This window comes from Suncus etruscus, chromosome 10 (assembly GCF_024139225.1).
Source record: "Suncus etruscus isolate mSunEtr1 chromosome 10, mSunEtr1.pri.cur, whole genome shotgun sequence".
Lineage (NCBI taxonomy): Eukaryota > Metazoa > Chordata > Mammalia > Eulipotyphla > Soricidae > Suncus > Suncus etruscus.
The window spans coordinates 4,429,627-4,448,636 of record NC_064857.1 but is presented as its reverse complement, the minus strand read 5'-3'; the positions used below and the strand labels follow the sequence as shown (position 1 = coordinate 4,448,636).

General features: G+C 39.3%; 1 protein-coding gene across 1 annotated transcript; it reads right to left on the bottom strand.

Annotated features, from left to right (window-relative positions):
* Positions 1-12,123: 12,123 nt before the first annotated feature.
* Positions 12,124-18,642, bottom strand: FSBP (fibrinogen silencer binding protein). Its single transcript, XM_049781930.1, has 2 exons — positions 18,269-18,642; positions 12,124-12,795 (listed from the first exon to the last, which is right to left on the bottom strand). The coding sequence occupies exons 1-2, from the start codon at positions 18,640-18,642 to the stop codon at positions 12,273-12,275; spliced, it is 897 nt and encodes a 298-aa protein (XP_049637887.1). The 3' UTR covers positions 12,124-12,272.
* Between the last annotated feature and the right edge of the window lie 368 nt (positions 18,643-19,010).

Genomic DNA, 19,010 nt, shown 5'->3' with positions numbered 1-19,010 from the left:
GCTTTTTACTGAAGTCCAATTCTCCTGCTCTTCATTGTATTGCCTTTGGGAATGTTATTCACCAACTATAATTCTTTATATCCCACATATGAGATCATTCTGCCTTTCCCTCTCCCCCTGCCTTCACTCAGCATGATATTCTCCAAACCCAGTCATACAGCAGCAATTTGCCTGATTTTATCTTTTCTTATAGCAGAATAGTATCATGTATATGATCACAGTTTCTTTACCAAAAGAAGAAAGCTTTTACTCTCTGGAATATTGGGTTTTATTTGTTAGTTTGTAGGGAGATTTTTTTGGTTTTTTTTGTTCTTGTTGTTTTGGGGTCAGACCCGACGGTTCAGGGGTTAGGGCTCTGCACTCAGAAATCACTCCTGGCAGGCACGGAAATCATATGGGATGCTGGATTCGAACCACCATCCATCAAGGATCGGCTTTGTGGAAGGCAAACACCCTACGCTGTGCTATCTCTCTGGCCCCACTCTGGAATATTGTTTAAGGAGACTCCTCCCATTGCCTAGGAGCTCCTCTGTCTTATTTTCCCTTCTATTAAATGAAGCATTTTCTGAAGTTGGCCATTTTACCTCCAGTCCCTGCTGTCAATTCTGACTCAAGGTCAAGCACTAAAAGCCAATGACTACTGCTGTGACACTTATTTTAAATTAAGAAATTCTGTAAATGAATCACCATGAAATATTTTCAAAATTGTCCAAGATTGAGTTTCAATCATATAATGTTCCAACACCCATCCCTTCACCTGTGTCCCCAGCCCCCAACTTTTTCTCCCTGACTCTATGGTAGGCACCTCTATCTTCTCTCCCTCTCCTTTCTTCTTCCCTTTTTCCTTCCCTCCCGCTGTGGTGGTTTGCAAACTTGTTACTGAAGAAGTATCATGTAAATCGCTTTACCTCCTTTCAGCAACCAATTCTTGTCCAGAGCGATCATTCTCAGTGGTTTGCTTCTCTGCCCTAACTGCATTCCCTCACTCTTTAGTGAGCTTTCTACCGTGGAAGCTATCCTTCTATGTCTAGACTTCTCCCTCTGACTCATTTTGCTCAGCATAATACTCTCATATCCATCCATGTGTAAGTAAATGTCATGATTTCGTTTTTCCTAATAGCTGCACAGCATTTTATGTGTAGACATACCAAAGCTTTTTTAGTCATTCATCTATTCTCGGGTACTTGGACTATTTCAAGACTTTGGCTATGATGAATAGTGCTGCAATAAATATAGGTGTGCAGATGCCTTTTCTACAGTGTTTTGAAATCCCTAAGGTTTTTTTTTTTTCCGGGCCACACCCATTTGAAGCTCAGGGGTTACTCCTGGCTAAGGGCTCAGAAATTGCCCCTGGCTTGGGGGGACCATATGGGACGCCAGGGGATCGAACCATGGTCCTTCCTTGGCTAGGACTTGCAAGGCAGACACCTTATCTTTAGCACCACCTCGCCGGCCCCAGGTTTTTTATTTTTGGTGTCACTTACTCTTTTTCAACAGTACATATAGATGTTGATTTACACTAAAGTATGCATGAAGTTTCTGTAATATTGTAATGCAAGTTATTTCATTGAAAATGTTTTATAACTTTAAAAAATGCTTTCTTCTCTCTCCCTTCTCTTCTCTCTCCCTTTCCCCTCTTCTCTCTCCCTTCTCTCCCCCTCTCCCTTCTCTCCTTTCTCCCCTCTTTCTTCTCTCCTCTCTCCCTTTCCCCTCTCTTCTCTCTCTCCCTTCTCTTCTTTCTCCCTCCCCTCCTCTCTCCCCCCTTTCTTCTCTCTCCCTTCTCTCCTCTCTCCCTTTCCCCTCTCTTCTCTCTCTCCCTTCTCTTCTTTCTCCCTCCCCTCCTCTCTCTCCCCTCTTTCTTCTCTCTCCCTTCTCTCCTCTCTCCCTTTTCCCTCTCTTCTCTCTCTCCCCCTCTCCCTTCTAAAAAAAAAAATTAAGGAAGAAAAAAGAAGAAAAAAATATAAAGAAAAAAAATGGTTTATAGGACTGGAGAAAGTCGGGAGGCTGCTTGTTTTGTATGTAGCAAACCCAGGTTCAATACTCAGCATCCCATATGGTTTCCCAAGCCCACTAGGAGTGAGTGATCCTTAAGTGCCAGGAGTAACCCCTGAGCACCACTCGGTGTAGCCCCAAAAAACAATCAAATATGACTCAGTCATTTTTTTTTATCTTAATGACTGCAACTTCAGCTAATGTGAACTTTCTTTTTTAACTGTAATCCATAAATGTAGTTTGGCAGAATCATATTTTTTTTTTTTTTTGGTTTTTGGGCCACACCCGGTAACGCTCAGGGGTTACTCCTGGCTATGTGCTCAGAAGTTGCTCCTGGCTTGGGGGACCATATGGGACACCGGGGGATCGAACCGCGGACCGTCAAAGGCTAGCGCAGGCAAGGCAGGCACCTTACCTTTAGTGCCACCGCCCGGCCCCAGAATCATATTTTTATATATCTAAATATTAAGATTGTATTCTCAGTTTGTGTGTGTGTGTGTGTGTGTGTGTGTGTGTGTGTGTGTGTGTGTGTGTTGTTTGCATTGGTCTTGGAGCTATATCATGGTGCTCAGGGCTTATTGCTGGCTGTACACTCAGGGATCACTTCTGGTGGGGCTCAGGGGTCCATCTAAGGTTCCAGATTTGAACCTGGGTTGGCTACACACACCTGTACCTCTTAGGCCCCTCTATTAGTCAAGGAAGTTTTTCAGGATTTAGGTAATTGATAGGTTTGTCTGCTACACACACACACACACACACACACACACACACACACACACACACACAAACACATTGTGGGGGACACTCAACATAGGAGTACATGAAGAATATATGCAATACCACAAATCTGCCCTAAACTAAATTGATTAGATTTTGCTTACCAGTCCAGATCTTGGATGATTTCAAATTTTGTTTGGTTTTGTTTTTTGTTTTTGATCCACACCTGTCAGCACCTGGCTCTGTGCTCAGAAATTACTTCAGGTGGACTTGAGGGACCATATGGGACTTGGGAACCATAAGATCTTTTAACATAGAATACTCTGATCTGTTTTAAACTGATTCCTCAAAAATGTATGTATTTTTCCTAGTTTCCTTTGCTTTGTTTTTACCAAATATTAGGGATTTTTCAGGGGGATTTTTGGCTTTATAGTTTTGGGGGGACCCTACAGTGCTAGGGGCTTAATTATGGCTCTACACTCAGAGGTCACTTCTAAAGGGACTTGGAAGACTATATGGGGTACTTGGGATTGAACCCAATCAAATGTCTGCCCAGATTTTTTCCAAGTGTGCGTGCTTAACCAGATAAAGTTGTTCATAATAATCTTTCATGGCATCTTAAATTTCTAAGAGATCTATCATAATAGATTTATATTTATTTTTATATAAATATATTTTATACAATTATATTTTTATAAATAAATATATGTATATTTATATTTATTTATAATAAAACTTCTCCCTTTTCATCCCTGATTTATTTTGGCATTTTCTATCCAAAGGTCTATCTTGTTTGTTCTATTGATTGATTGATTGATTTTTTTTTAAAGAACCAATTCCTGGTTTTGAGTCTGCACTGTTTTCAAGATTTCAATGACATGATTTCTGCTTCTGGTCCTATACTCAGGGATCACTTGGGGTTCAGGGAGTAAACTTAGGTGTCCACTATATAGTGCTGTATTGTTCCAGACCATTAATAGTTGATATCTAGAATCAAATGTCTATTGTATTGCTAGAACCTAAATAGTGACATTAAGACCTTCTCTTTCTCTAACCCCCACTACCAAAAAAAGAATCTGAATAAAGAATAACTTTGAATTAATCTGAAATAGCTCAGACCCTGATTTACTCTTTTGAGGAAGGGGGAGGGGGCAGCATGATTAAAGCATGCACTACTAAGTGAGGCTGGCTGGAATCTATCTTGAATATACCATTTGTTTTTTACTAGCTACGGAATTCTTGAGTCTAGAAAAGTTATTCTTCTGTGCAGTGTGTAATAAATAAATCAGTCAAATACTAATTATTATTTCAGATTTGTGGTATTAATCCATGTATAATACTAAGAACAGTAGTAGCTGTATAATAAATGCTACGTAAACTTAACCACTATGATGTATCACCATCATTTTAGCTTTTTTTTCTTTTTTTTTTTTTGGTTTTTGGTTTTTGGGTCACACCCAGTGGTGCTCAGGGGTTACTCCTGGCTCTGTGCTCAGAAATTGCTCCTGGCAGGCTGGGGGACCCTATGGGATGCCAGGATTCCAACCACTGTCCCTCCTGGATACCACTGGGCTATCTCTCCAGCCCCTGACCCTTTCATATTTAGTTCTATTTTAACATTTCATTCTTTCCCTTTCCTTTCCTTTCCTTTCCTTTTTTTTTTTTAATGCTGGTAATCAAATCCTGGATTTCAAACCAAAAAAAAAAAATCACAATTAGGGTGGAGTAATTAGTGGTGGGTAGTCAGAGATAAAGCAGATTATTATTTTATATACTTTAAGTTCTAGATATAGAACTTTATGCTTGCATGTGTTTCGATTTCCAATTGTCTTTATCCTGCTATTTGGAATTATACATCCTTTGCAGCCCAACAGCCTGTATATGATGAAGTGGGATTAGGATCTTTATGTAGCTTTGTAGTAAGTGTTTTGTCATGTATAAAATCCAAGATTTAATTACCAGCACAACAAGAAGGAAGGAAGGAAGGGAGGGAGGGAGGGAGGGAGGAAGGAAGGAAGGAAGGAAGGAAGGAAGGAAGGAAGGAAGGAAGGAAGGAAGGAAGGAAGGAAGGAAGGAAGGAAGGAAGGAAGGAAGGAAGGAAGGAAGGAAGGAAGGAAGGGGAAAGGGTATCCGGGTGCTCGGGATCACTCTGGTGGTAATCATAGGACCACTTGGGTTTTGGGGATTGAACCTGGGACAACTACATGCAAGACAAATACCTTTTTTTTTTCAAATATCTTATTTTTTTAATTATTTTTTTCAGCCTCTAATTTTGGGAGGTGAGGTTTGGAGGACCACACTCGGCAGCAATCAGCTAGGTTACTCCTGGCTCTGCACTCAGAAATCATTCCTGGTTGGCTTGGGGGACCATATTGGATGCCAGGGATCGAAACTGGGTCTGTCTTGGGTCGGCGGTGTACAAGGCAAATGTCCTACCACTATGCTACCACACCTGCCCCAGCCTTTGTAATGTTAAGTTTTTGTCTTGATCTATCCCATCTCCCTAATCCTGTAATATACTTTTTAAGTTAATAAAAAAAAAAATGGTCTCCGATACCCATCTGATAAGGGGTTAATATCTAGGCTATATAAGGCACTAAAAAATAACCTTATCAAAAAATGGGGAGAAAAGATGAACAGACATTTCCTTAAAGAAATACAGATGACCAAAAGGCATCTGGAAAAAAAATGCTCCACATCACTAATCGTCAGAGAGATGCAAATCAAAGCAATGATGAGATATCATCTCACACCACAGAGACACATCACAGAAAATAAGAACAAAAACAACACACATCACAGAGAACTGCTGGCGTGGGTGCAGGGAAAAAGAGACTCTCATTCATTGCTGGTGGGAATGTCGACTAATCCAGCCTTTTTAACAATATGGATATTTCTCAAAAAACTAGAAATGGGCCTCCCATATGATCCAGTAATACTGCTCCATAGAATGTAGGAACCAAAATGCAGAAAAGCCCTCTGCATTCTATGATTATTAAACCACTATTCACAACAGTCAGAATCTGGAAACAACCCAAGTGCCTGACAACAGATGAGGGGCCAAAGAAACTGTGGTATACATATACAATGAAATACTACGCAGCTGTTAGGAAAAATGAAGTCATGAAATTTGCACATACATGATGGATATGAAGACTATTATGGTGAGCAAAATGATCAGATGGAGACACACAGAATAATGTCACTCATTTGTGGGCTATGAAAAAATAGTTTAGAAATAATATCCAAAGACAACTGAGGTGAGGACCAGAAGCAATGGTCCATTGAAGAAAGCTTGCCACAAATAGTGGAAGAGTGTTGGGATCACTATGACAATAATTTGTTGGAAATGATCATTTTGGAGAAGAATAAGGTGCTGAAAAGAGGTAAATCGATACGCAAGATATCCTGTCAGCAACCACACTGCAAACCAGTTTAAAGAAAAAAGGAATCTCATCTTCCTCCCTCTTTCTCCCTCCCTTCCCCCTTTTCTCCCCCACTCTGCCCTTCTCCCTCTACCTTTCTCCGTGTCTCTCTGTCTCTGTCTCTGTCTCTCTCTCTCTCTCTCTCTCTCTCTCTCTCTGTGTGTCTCATTCTGGACCCTCCCTCCCACTTTTCTCTCTCCCTCTCCTCTCTCCTTTCATTCTCCTCTCTCTCTCCTCTCGCCCCCTCCTTCCCTTATTCTCCCTCTCTAAGGAATGACGTAAGAATAAAACAAATAAAAAGAGAAAAAGGAAGAGTATGGGAGAGAGGGGGGGGAGAGAGAGAGAGAGAGAGAGAGAGAGAGAGAGAGAGAGAGAGAGAGAGAGAGAGAAGAGTGGGAATGTCTGTCATGGAGGCAGGCAAGGAAAGGCTGAGAAGCAAACTGGGGACATAAGTGGCAGGAAATGTGCACTGGTGAAGGGGTGAGTGTTGGACACTGTATAACTGAAACTCAGTCATAAATAACCCTATAACTGTCTCGTGGTGATTCAAAATGACTAATTTACTGGATTAAACCATCTTTTGGCTTAGCATAGTTTTGAAGCATAGCACAGAATCACCCAATATTTCTAAAATAAATTACCACATGCTCCCATAGATTTGTTTTCTACTGTCTCCTGGTCTCAAAAATTCTCTATACTTTAGAGCCCGGAGAGATAGCACAGCGGTGTTTGCCTTGCAAGCAGCTGATCCAGGACCAAAGGTGGTTGGTTCGAATCCCGGTGTCCCATATGGTCCCCTGTGCCTGCCAGGAGCTATTTCTGAGAAGACAGCCAGGAGTAACCCCTGAGCAATGCCGGGTGTGACCCAAAAACCAAAAAAAAAAAAAAAAAAAAAAAAAAAAAATTCTCTATACTTTAGAGTACCTCTGAACTTCACTTATATTTCATTAGTGCAAACTACATTTACTTCTATATGATCCCCTTAATAAAGTTGTCCTCTGTAAAAGCTGGTAATATAGGCCCATACCACATATAGCCAAAATTAGAAAAGAAAAAATACACCTTACGAACTGGCAAGATAGTTTCCGATCTGACGCACAGCTTCTTCAGCAACTACAACCAACACATTTGTTCTTCATCATTCATTTCCAGGCTCCATCTTTCTAATGTTCTCTTTAGATACTCAAAGCCCCTCCATTCTCAAGCATCTGAATGATCGCTGCTTCTTTTTTTTTTTTTTTTTTTTTTTTAGTTTTTGGGTCACATCAGGCAGTGCTCAGGGGTTCCTCCTGGCTCTACGCTCAGAAATCACTCCTGGCAGGCTCGGGGGATCATATGGGATGCTGGGATTCGAACCACCATCCTTCTGCATGCAAGGCTAATGCCTTACCTCCAGGCTATCTCTCCAGCCCCTCCCTCATCTTTTTGACTTAGTTTTTCAAAGAGCTCTAAGGGCTGGAGTGCACTATTGCCAAACTGAGTTTGATACCATATGGTCCACCTACCATCTCAGGGAGTGCGTCCACATCACCAAATCTGCATCAGGGCTAGGGAGATAGTTCAAGTGGTAGAGCACATGCCCAGTAGTGTGAGGCCCTGAGTTCAATTCCTAGCACCACATACCCTCCACTCCACAAAATACCAATGCCCTTGGCCTCACTGAAGCTCCAATGATAGACCATAAACAAAAGCTTCATCCCAGAGTTTCCCTGAAACAGTCTGAAAGATGAAAATATAGTCTCCAAAAGAAGCCCAGTGATCAAACAAAGTTTTCTTTATATAGAAATGCTCATAAATTGTACTACACTATTTACAGTTGTAAAAGTGGGGAAATAAAAAAAAAGTGGGGAAATAATTATCCAATGGAACAAATTAAAATTATATGACTGACTCAGAAAAATAGTTGCAGTAAATTCACTGCAGTAAAGTGCTAACTCATTGCTAACTCACTGCACTGAGTTGTGCTTAAATACACACGAAATGGATTTCATCTGACTTAGTCCCAAAATATTAATGAATTTGTCACTTGACAAAACCAAATTAACAACAACCTGGAACAATGCTAGAGAAAAACATGACAGTAACAGAGTATATTTATATTATTTAATGAAGGCGAGATAATTTAAGGGCAATTTTGTACATACAGTTTACCTTCAACACTAATTTTAGAATTTGACCATCCAAAACAAAACAAAGATATGTTCCTAAAAACATTTCAGAATTAAAATTCCACAGGATATTTTGAAACCTGATTAGCTATATAATTTAGTTGCACCCATGTTCAAATTGAATATCCATCACTAATTCTCTGTAGCTTGCTGAGACACAATGTACATTACATTTTATATCTTATTTTACTATCAGTCATTTCAAGAATTTGAAGCTTATTACTGCAAAGATGAATTTGCTAGAATTTTATCATAAATCTTGATCTTACATACAATTATAAGTCAACTGATTTCAAAGAAAAATCAAAGCTGATTATAGATGAATTCAAGGAATTGTCATATCAATGACATATTTTGAAGGCATTTGATAATAAAACATCTAGCTTTAACAGCAGCAACAAAATTCTTTCCTTTCAATCAATAAAATTAAACAACCAAGCTAAAACATCATCAGTCCATTTTATTTTTATTTCATTTCTATAATAAAATCATAATTTCATTTTATTTCCTCACTACAATGTCTGCTACTCAAAACTTTTAAAACTAAATCAGACTAGGGGCTGGAGATAGCACAGTGGGAGTTTGCCTTGCACATGGCCAAGCCGGGATGGACCCGGGTTCAATTCCCAGCATCCCATATGGTCGGTCCCCTGAGCCTGCCAGGAGTGATTTCTGAGCGCAAAGCCAGGAGTAACCCCTTAGTGCCACCAGGTATGGCCCAAAAACCTAAATAAATAAATAAATAAATATTTTAAGAAAAAAAATTAATCAGACTCTGGAGCCAGAGCGACAACACAGAGGGTAGGGCATTTGTCTCGCAAGTGGCTAACCCAGGTTCAATCCCAGGCATCCCATATGCTTTCCCGAGACTGACAGGAGTAATTTTTGAGCGCAGAGCCAGGAGTAACCTCTGAGTACTGCTGGATGTGGCCCCAAAACAAAACAAAAAACTCTTGAACTGTAACCTCTTTCATTGTTCATTAAAGTCTAAGTCCATAAAAATACAACTTAATGTAATCAATGATTGGCCACCATCCAACTTCTAATTTATACCACTCAATTTACCTTCACCTAATCTTTATTTAGCCAAAATTTTTTGAGACTCTATAATGATTTGGGGCACCAAGCTACATTCCAAAACAGTCTTATTTTTATTGATTCCCGAATATTTGTTTTTGTCAGAATTGCTGAGGGGAAGATTGCTGGATTCCTCTTTAAGTTTCTGATGCTTTAGGAATGGAATTAGTTTTCCACAACTTTGAAAGCCATGCTTAAGGTTGCCAATCAAGTCTAATTTTAAACACTGCTCTAAGCTACAGGCATACAAATGGAAATCCACTGGATAAATGAGTTCCCTTAATACAGTTTTGACTACACAGTATTTTAAAAACATTCTGACTGGTTTGCAACCATTTAAGGGTTTGAAAGTAGACTGTCGCAATAGTACAGCGTGGCAGGCATTTGCCTACCAGGTTCAATACCCAGCATCCCATATGGCTCCGAAATCCACCTAGAGTAAATCCCAAAGAACACTGGATATGGCCCATAGACTGGGGGGGGGGGGGGTCCTGGGAGGGGGGGCATGTAGCATTCTGGCTTATTCCTATATGTACATTTTTTCTGAAGTTAAACAGTAGGTATTTCATTTCATCAAAAGAGACATCCTAATAATGTTACACAGTCCCAACTCATTCTCTGTTCACTTAAACCACCTGTCTACTTTTCCCTATTCTCTATGCCCATTTTCATTATATTCACTTTTATTTTGGGGTGTTTTTTGGGGGGCTAGGGGTATATCAGGAGATGCTCAGGAGTTACTCTTGGCTCTGCCAGCAGGAATTAGTCATGACGTGCTCGAGGAACCATATGGGGGTGTCAGGGATCAAACCGGGGCAGGTCCATTTATTTACCAAAGTAAATGCTCTTCCTTTTACTGACTCTATTATTGACTCTTTTCTTCCCCCCATTGCTAAAATTCGATCTCATCTGAAGTTTGAGTTTAAAAACCTTCCTTGGTTGGAGAAACTGTACAGCAGATAGGGAGCTTACCTTGCACACAGCCAATCTGGGTTGGATCCCTGGTATCCCATATTGTCCTCACTTCCACCAGGAGTAATTCCTAAGCACAAAGCCAGGAGTAGCCCCAGAGCATCACTAGGTATGGCCCAAAAAAGGCAAAACACAACAAAACTCCTTCCTAGGGAAGATGAAATAGATGATTCAATGGCCTGTGTGCATACAGGAGGCTCTGAATTCCTGCACCACATGATGCTCTGAGCACTGAGCTGGGAGCAGCCACTGATGGCCCTACCGCTGGCACACACAAATCAATCCTTCCTGAGGCAAGGGAGAGAGCACAAAGGACTGGAGTAAATGTTTGCATAGGAAGGAGTACCAGACTGAATCCCAGTATCGGGCGGTCTCCGAGAATTGCACCTCTCTCCAAACAGTCTTTCCTCAACAAGGCTCAAAAAAAATTCTTTTTATTCACTTATTTTATTAGCACAGTTTTGGTAACAGGTAACAATAGTGTTAACATTTATAGTTTTGATGTCCAATTCCTGTACCTCACCTCCACCAAAGTGCATGACTATCATTATGTTAATTCTAGTTGGCATCTTCCAACACACCCACCATCCACAGCCTGATATTCCCAGTTTTGTAATGCAAGGCCAAGGGTTTGTTATTTAATAGTGTCAAAAATAAAAATTTGTCAATAATACACATAACAAAGGGTTAACAAATTTAATATGAGTACCTTAAAAGTCAAGGTTTTGTTTTCACAAGAACTAAAATATCAAGGGCTGGAGCAATAGCACAGCAGGGAGGGCATTTATTTACCTTGCATACAGCTAGCCTAGGTTCGATCCCCTGCATCCCATATGGTCCCCCAAGCCCAGAGCACCGCTGGATGTGGCCCAAAAATAAAAACAAACAAAAATATCAGTATTCATAAAAACAAAACTACATCATACACTGTAAACAAGTTCCTCTTTTCTACCTTCACTGTAAGATTTCAATGTTGTTTGCTAAAAATTTTAGTGACTTTTACAGTGAAACAGTTTTCAGTATAATTAAAATTAAGAAGCAATAACTCTTAGAGAGAAAATATAATAACTTAAGTCTCTTATTTTGCAAGACAAACGAGAAAGGGAAATGGCAGTAATTAATACAATCACCCATGCATAAACTACTGTTCTTGAAAAGCAAGTTTAGTGAAATAAATATTCTAATTTTCATTTCTATAAAAAAGTGAAGGAAAAAGTTTCAAAGCATAGAATGTTGGTCCTTGTTTTATGATTAATACTTTTAATAGATAGATTAAATCTGAGCTCTGCCTGGATCTGTTTCTTGGGCTCTAAATAGCAGAAGTGGAAAAGCGTTCTTCAAATACCTTCTATTTCTAAAATCCTAAAATTTACTCCTTCAAATATTGAAGGTATAAAAATAAAATCAATGTCACAGATAAGCTTCTATTATTTTAAGGTTAGTATTGCCCCTAACTTTGAATGACTTTAAAACCTTAAACTTAGCTTTCAAAGTCTAATGAAAAAATGTTAAAGAATAAGAATTCTAAAAGAGTATTTATCTGGACATGTACTTATGCATGCTCATTCTAATGATCAAAATGAAAATATCTATGTTTTTTTTTTTGGTTTTTGGGTCACATCCAACAATACTTAGGAGTTCATATGGAATGTCAGGAATCAAACCAGACTCAAGTGCATGCAAAGCAAGCTCTTTCCACAGTATTGTTGTTCTGCCCCCCTAAAAATAACAATTCTTTTATGAGGCCATTATTACTCTTCTTAGAAAAAAAAATTGAGAACATATAAATATATAATCATACCAACCAATGTTTTAATTTAAAAAAAAGAAATTAAAACAATTAGAAAGCATGTCAAAGTTTCTAAAAATAATCTTGTCAAAATTAAAACCATCTACTGCAAGATTTAAAAAAACAAAAATTTTAGAGAATGTTATACTCGGGCAGATCATGCCGTAAGCGAATTGCCTTCAGCTTTTCCACTTCGATTTTTGCTCTCAGCAGCTCTTCCTCAAGTTCTTGCCTTCTTTTCAGTCCATCTCTCTTCTCCTGAACATACAATCCGAAATTTTTTTGATTTTCTAGAATTATCTGATGCTCCTGCTTCAACATTTGTAGCACCTGAGGATCGTACCCTAGCTGTGCCCTAAAGTGGCTGCCGTTCTCAGGTCGGAATAAATCCTCTCTCCTCGGGAGGGATGACGGGGACAAGGTCATTCTCATGTCTTCAGAGGACAGCGACGGTGACAGCGATCTTTCCATGACATGGACCAAGTCATGTTCTCTTTGCTCTAAAACGTCTCTTTCTTGAGAATTTGCAACCAGTGGAAGAGGGGGCTGAGTGTCTTCTTCTTGCTTCACTTCCACAGTGAAAGCAACTGGATGGTGGTCCAACATTACCTGTAGGGAACTGGAACCCGCCTGTGCTTCCTCATCCAAGTTTGCACTATAGCACACAAAAAAGCATTACAAAGTGTAAATCAAATAAAGAACAAGAGTAATCTGCACAGCATAATTCGATATCTAATACATTGAATTATCATGTGTTAAATCTATAAAGAAAATGTGGAAGTTATAAAGTAATTTTAAGGCAAGAGCATCAAAATAGAGTAAGATTAGAACTTGAAAATTGTAGAACTGAGATTATATCCAATCCTAACTTTAAATTGGGCAATACAAAGATCATTAAAAGAAAATCCCTTTCAATGCTCCCACAAAGACACTGAGAGAGACACACACACACACACACACACACACACACACACACACACACACACACACACACACACACCCCTTGCTCCTGCTTTCATCTTCTTTATTTTTTTGTTTCCAGGCCACACCCAGCCATACTTCTGGCTCTGCACTTGGGAATTAATCCTGGCTTAGGAGACCATTTGGGGTGAGTAGGATCAAACCCAGGCTGGCCATGTGCAAGGCAAAAGCCCTACCCACTGTGCTACAGCTCCAGACCCTGCGTCAGCTTTCTTACACTACGCACCAGCCTACTCAAGATTGCAAGTGAAGAGTGAAAGGCACTCTTTGGGAGTCTGAAATAGCAATTTCTGTCATTGTACAAGCAAAACAGAAGAGCCCCAGCTTTCTATGGCTGTGGCTAGGCAGACTAGGATGTGCTTGACTGTCTAGTTTTAGTGGCAGGTTACCTCCCTGATGGGCAGAAGAGCCCACCTAGTGTGTGTCTGACTTGCGACAAACTAGGATCAGTTACATGAGACATTAATTACCTCTCCTCACCTCAACCTGGGCTTCTTAGACTTGCCCACTTAAACAACACTCTCTTATGCCTAAGACACCAGTTGTTTTAAATAAATGAGTATGCAAATAAGACATTAACTCACAATGAATCAAAAATGTTATTGTAGGACAAAATTTTAAAAATGTAATAAATCGGCCTGGGGTCGCAACCTTAAGCCACATGAGTTTGTGAGCTGCTGACCTTTGGCCTTTCCACCACTGGTCAGGTCAAGTTCACAAAAGCCAGGGTTTCTGTCCCCCACTTACCCTGTGGTTTGCTGAATGCTAGACTGAAACCTAGTAGGTGCTCAACTTATGTTGAATAACTGGGAAAAAAAAGTTTGGGGTTTGGAGTTGCTTTTGGTTTTTCAGCCATTCTGAACTTGGGTTGATCCTGGCAGCACTGAAGGTACTATTGCTCAGTACTATTGTTTGAATCGGCTCTCCTCCAGGCCAAACCTGGGCTCCAGTCCATTGAGTTATTTCTCTAGCCCTGAAATGTCCTTTTTAATGCAATGTTTTTAAATGGATTGTGTTAATTTACAATGTACAATTTATTATTTACAACATATTGAAAGCTTATTAACTTTGGACCAGAGAGATAGTACAACAATTAGGGAATTTAGGATAGATTTTAATAGATGACACCACATATGGTCCCCCAACACCACCAGCCAGGAGCTATACTTGAGCATAGAGCCAGGAGTAAGGCCTGAGCACCGCCAGGTGTGGCTCTCCCACCCCCACCCCCAACAGTTTATAAATTTCTATAGAAATAAAATGAGGGGCCGGGAAGGTGGCACTAGAGGTAAGGTGTCTGCCTTGCAAGCGCTAGCATAGGACGGACCACGGTTCGATCCCCCAGCGTCCCATATGGTCCCCCCAAGCCAGGGGCGATTTCTGAGCGCATAGCCAGGAGTAACCCCTGAGCGTCAAACGGGTGTGGCCCAAAAACCAAAAAAAAAAAAAAAAAAAAAAAAAAAAAGAAATAAAATGAAAGGGTACATTTCTCTTAAAGACAACTAAAATTTTGAAATAATTTCGGTTTTGACAAGACAATATTTTATGTTCTAATAAATGTAATACAGCATCTTAAGATTCTACTTTTGAAGGGGGGTTTTGAGCTATGGCCAGCAACTCTCAAAAGTTATTCCTGCCTTTGTGTTCAGAAATTACTCGTGGCAGGTTGGGAGACCAGATGGGATCTAAACCCGGGTCAGCAGTGCACATGGCAAACACCCTACTCGCTGTGCTATCGCTCCAGCCCTACCCACCATGTTTTAAAAACTATGTATAACATAAAGGTGATCATTAAAAATGTACAATCTTATTTCTGCAACTTTGTTTAGAGTTTATTTTTATTTGTTTTAAGGATCAGGACTTACTTCTGGCTCTATGTGCAGGAATCATTCCTAGTGGGGTCCACTCAGGGGAACCATACAAGCTTCAGGGCTCAAACCCAAGGCATGTATGCAAGGCAAGAGGTACTACTCTGGCCCTCTCAGGCTCCCCTGTTTATGTTCCTACCTTAAAAAAAGTAAGACCTATTAGAAGATCAATGCAAAATGTAATAATTAGCATTACTTAGAGACTATTTTACAAATAATAAGAATGTTTAAAGAATACTATACTAGAGTCTTTGGCTCAACAGCCTTTGCAGGAAGCCCGGGTTTGATCCCTGAAACTGTATGGTTCCCCTTAGTGGACCCCACTAGGAGTCCACTAGTCCCCACTAGCACTGTGGAGAGCAAATCACTGGTCCCCACAGAGAGCTGGGGGGTGGGAGGGGCAAGCACTGTGGGCCCACCACACACACACACACACACACACACACACACACACACACACACACACACACTCACACACACACACACTCACACACACACGCACACACACACACACACACACACATATGAATACATTCTACCAGGATGTTCAAAATGCTAGGAAAATTCAAAGAGAAAGTCAGAGGAAATTTAAAACTTTCCATATTGCCAGAAATACCAGGTATCTGTCTAAAGGCTATAAACAAGATATAAATATCATGTAAAATCTATTTACAGACTACATAAATTCCTTCATTTTCTTTCTTGCTCCTTTTTTGTCATCTTATGATTTTCAACAGGTAAACAATGAAGCATAACTTAGTTCAAATTAGTATAATTTGTTTTTAGTAACAATTTCTAAAAACTAGAATAGGACAAAAAAAACTAAAACAGGAAACAGTTGAAAAATACAGAAGAAAAATAAATATTTATCTAATGACTATTCTGAATTAGAATGTGTAGGACTAAGATTCATGCAGATCATATTCCCATGTATCTGAACATATATCTGAAATATCCCATTTCATCATAGTTGAGCTATCACTAGTGAAGCATAATGAAGTAAAAACAGTATTTTCATAAAGAACACAAAGCTGATTAACAGAAAAAACTTCAGGGGCCGGAGAGATAGCATGGAGGTAAGGCGTTTACCTTTCATGCAGAAGGTCATCAGGAAAAACCCCTGAGCACCGCCGGGTGTGACCCAAAAACCACAAAAAAAAAAAAAAAAAAAAAAAAACACCAGAAAAAACTTCTAAAATTAAGAATATGAAATTTGAGGATCAAGAGGCCGGAGTGATAGCACAGCGATAGGGCATTTACTTTGCATGCGGCTGACCAGTAAGGGATCAGGAACAAACCCAGGTTCAATCCCATATGGTCCCCCAATCCTGCCAGGAGCAATTTCTAAGCACAGAGCCAGGAGTAATCCCTAAGCACCTTCAGGTGTGGCCCAACCCCCCCAAAAAAAGAAATTTGAGGATCAAATGTTATAAAACATAAAATAGAATCTTATATTAGAGAAACATTAGTCTTATGGAATAAACTTATATAGTCTGTAAGTAAATATAGTTTTAAAAGATTAAATAATAAAAACTGAGAATGAAGATCCTGATGAGATTCTTAGGTATATTTACATAGAAGCATAATTAAGATTACAGACTCCTAAATCCTTGAGATATTTATTAGGATTCAAAATGATACAAACTAAACACATCATAACATACATTAAGTTGTTAATATAGAGAAACTAGCATAAGCAGATACTTAAATGGTTTATTTTTAACATTCCCTTTAAAATCTTAAAATTTATTACATAAACATTAGCAATATAACTATGTAAGTCAACTCATTTTATCAATATTAGTTTCCCAAAAAGTGGCTGTTGCTTATATAAATGCTCACAATGTAAAACCTATATTATTTCTTCTATATTACAATATTTTTAATTAAAGCTAGCATTTCTAAATGTAGTTTTCAAATATAAAATTGCCTTTGAATACCAAAAAAGGTAATTTTGGACTAGTAATAAAAGGCATTATTTTTTTCCTTTATAGTTTAAAGAAAGAAATTCTTTTGAAGAAAGGGAATAAAGGTATAAAATGGAGTTTCTGGACAGACAGAATATAAAAATGTAACCATCTATCAAGCAGTGACCACTTTAGGCCATGGTTTAAAAGAGTCAAGATACATCTATCCATGACCCAGATTCCCACTGGGAATTATTTTTTAGGGGGGACTTCCTCTATCTCTCTTTTTCTCTCTCCTCCTCTTCTCTCTCGCCTCTCTCTCATATACATGCATCTATTTTTAACGATAAAAAGCATCTATGATAAGGAACTGGGTTCTAAGTAAACTACTGAACTAACATATATTTGACAAAAAAAGATTCCACCCCATCCTTTTTCTTCTCACTTCACAGGTAACCAAAACTTTTGCTTTCTGATAGTGACTTGTACCACAGGGAGAAAAAGTCTGCTAGGTTCTTTAACTAACCAGGAGTTGACAATTTTTTCACACCACAATCAATAGTTACCTAGCTACCATTTTTCTTCTTTTGATGAGTTAAAGTTTGAATTAGTGGCAAGATGATTTTGAAGCGTCTTTGGCAGTCATGTAAGGTGAAAATTTAAATCAAACTGTGATAAGTCAGCGTTCATTGGTCTATTAAATATAATCGTTTAATAACATTGCAAAAAAGTGTGGGAAAGTTTATTCTTTATTATATGAAACAAGATCAAAGTGAAATTAAAGTATTCATAAATGAAAAGGACAAAAATTCTAAATTTTTTAAATAACTTTCCTTGTGTCTATCTTTTTCATTTTGAATATATTAGAAAACAATTTAAACAGCCTTAATCCAAACTCCTTAATGAAGTTTATGTAATTATTTTTTAAGCTCCGTAAGTAGTAAGGGTAGGCAGTGACAATTCACTAAAAAGCGAGGGCTGCATTGACTCTGAATTGCTAAATTCATACAAAATGAAAAAGTCCGGTTTAATGTAATATTAAACAGAGAAGCAATCTCACAGAAGCTACTTAAATAAACTTAAGGCTTAAGTTTATGAGCTGGTGTCATAAATTTCATCCCATTTATTCCTAACCTTTACTTTGCAGTCACTTTAGAAGGAAAGGGAAAGGAGACAAGTGTTTTAAACTCAAGCAGCAGAAAAATTCCTTCTGTACTGGCTTTTCTTTTTTTAGAATGCCAAACAAAGACACTATTCATCGCTCCCCTAGCGAGGAGAGGAGGCTCACAAGGCAATCTCCAGCACAACTAAGCCAGAGCCCAAAAGATAGGCGGCGCCATAAATTTCCACAACAAAATCAAATAAGGCTTACCTTGGTATGTGGTTCCTGTCTCTTACCAGGCATAAACTGGAAATCTGGGGGATCATCTCCATAACTTTCCTGGTTGGCTCAGAAATTTTGCTTTTAAAATCTGATTGGGTCTCTTTTTGCTGCAACAGCTCTTGTTTAGCATATTCTTTGAGCCTTTTGTAAAGGGTGCGTAGGCCCTGGGCTGTGCGAGGAGGGCGATCTACTCCGACTGCATTGTAGTTCACGGCTATGATATCCCAGCACCTGTTCTTTTCCACTATGACTGAGTGCTTGTTAGTGTGTTCTTCCAGGATCTTAACATAGGGCTTCACCAGCTTTAGCAGATCAAGCTTTTCAGACAAGGTGAAATTGGAAGATCTAGCCTTGCCTACCATTGTTCCTCGCAGTGCAGGAGGCCGGCTCTGAAACCACCATGCAGTGCAGCCTTCAGCTCGTCTCAGCAATTTTCACCAACAGAAAAAGATCGGGCTTAACTAGGCTAGCCTCATTTAGACCCACGCCTACAGGGGAGGGTTTATTAAAATTCCTCCAGCTTAAGCTGACGCAGGTTCAGGAAATCTGCTTAAGCCAAGCCTGACCTACATAAAGCAGCATGCTCACTGAAGAAGACAGGGAGGCACAAGCAAACACACTTGTGCATGGAGAGAACAGACAGCTCCAGGTAGGATTGGATGCAGAAAGGTCTAGAGAGAAGCCTGGGACCTGGCTAAAAATGAGCTGATTTGTAAGAAGACCGATTTTC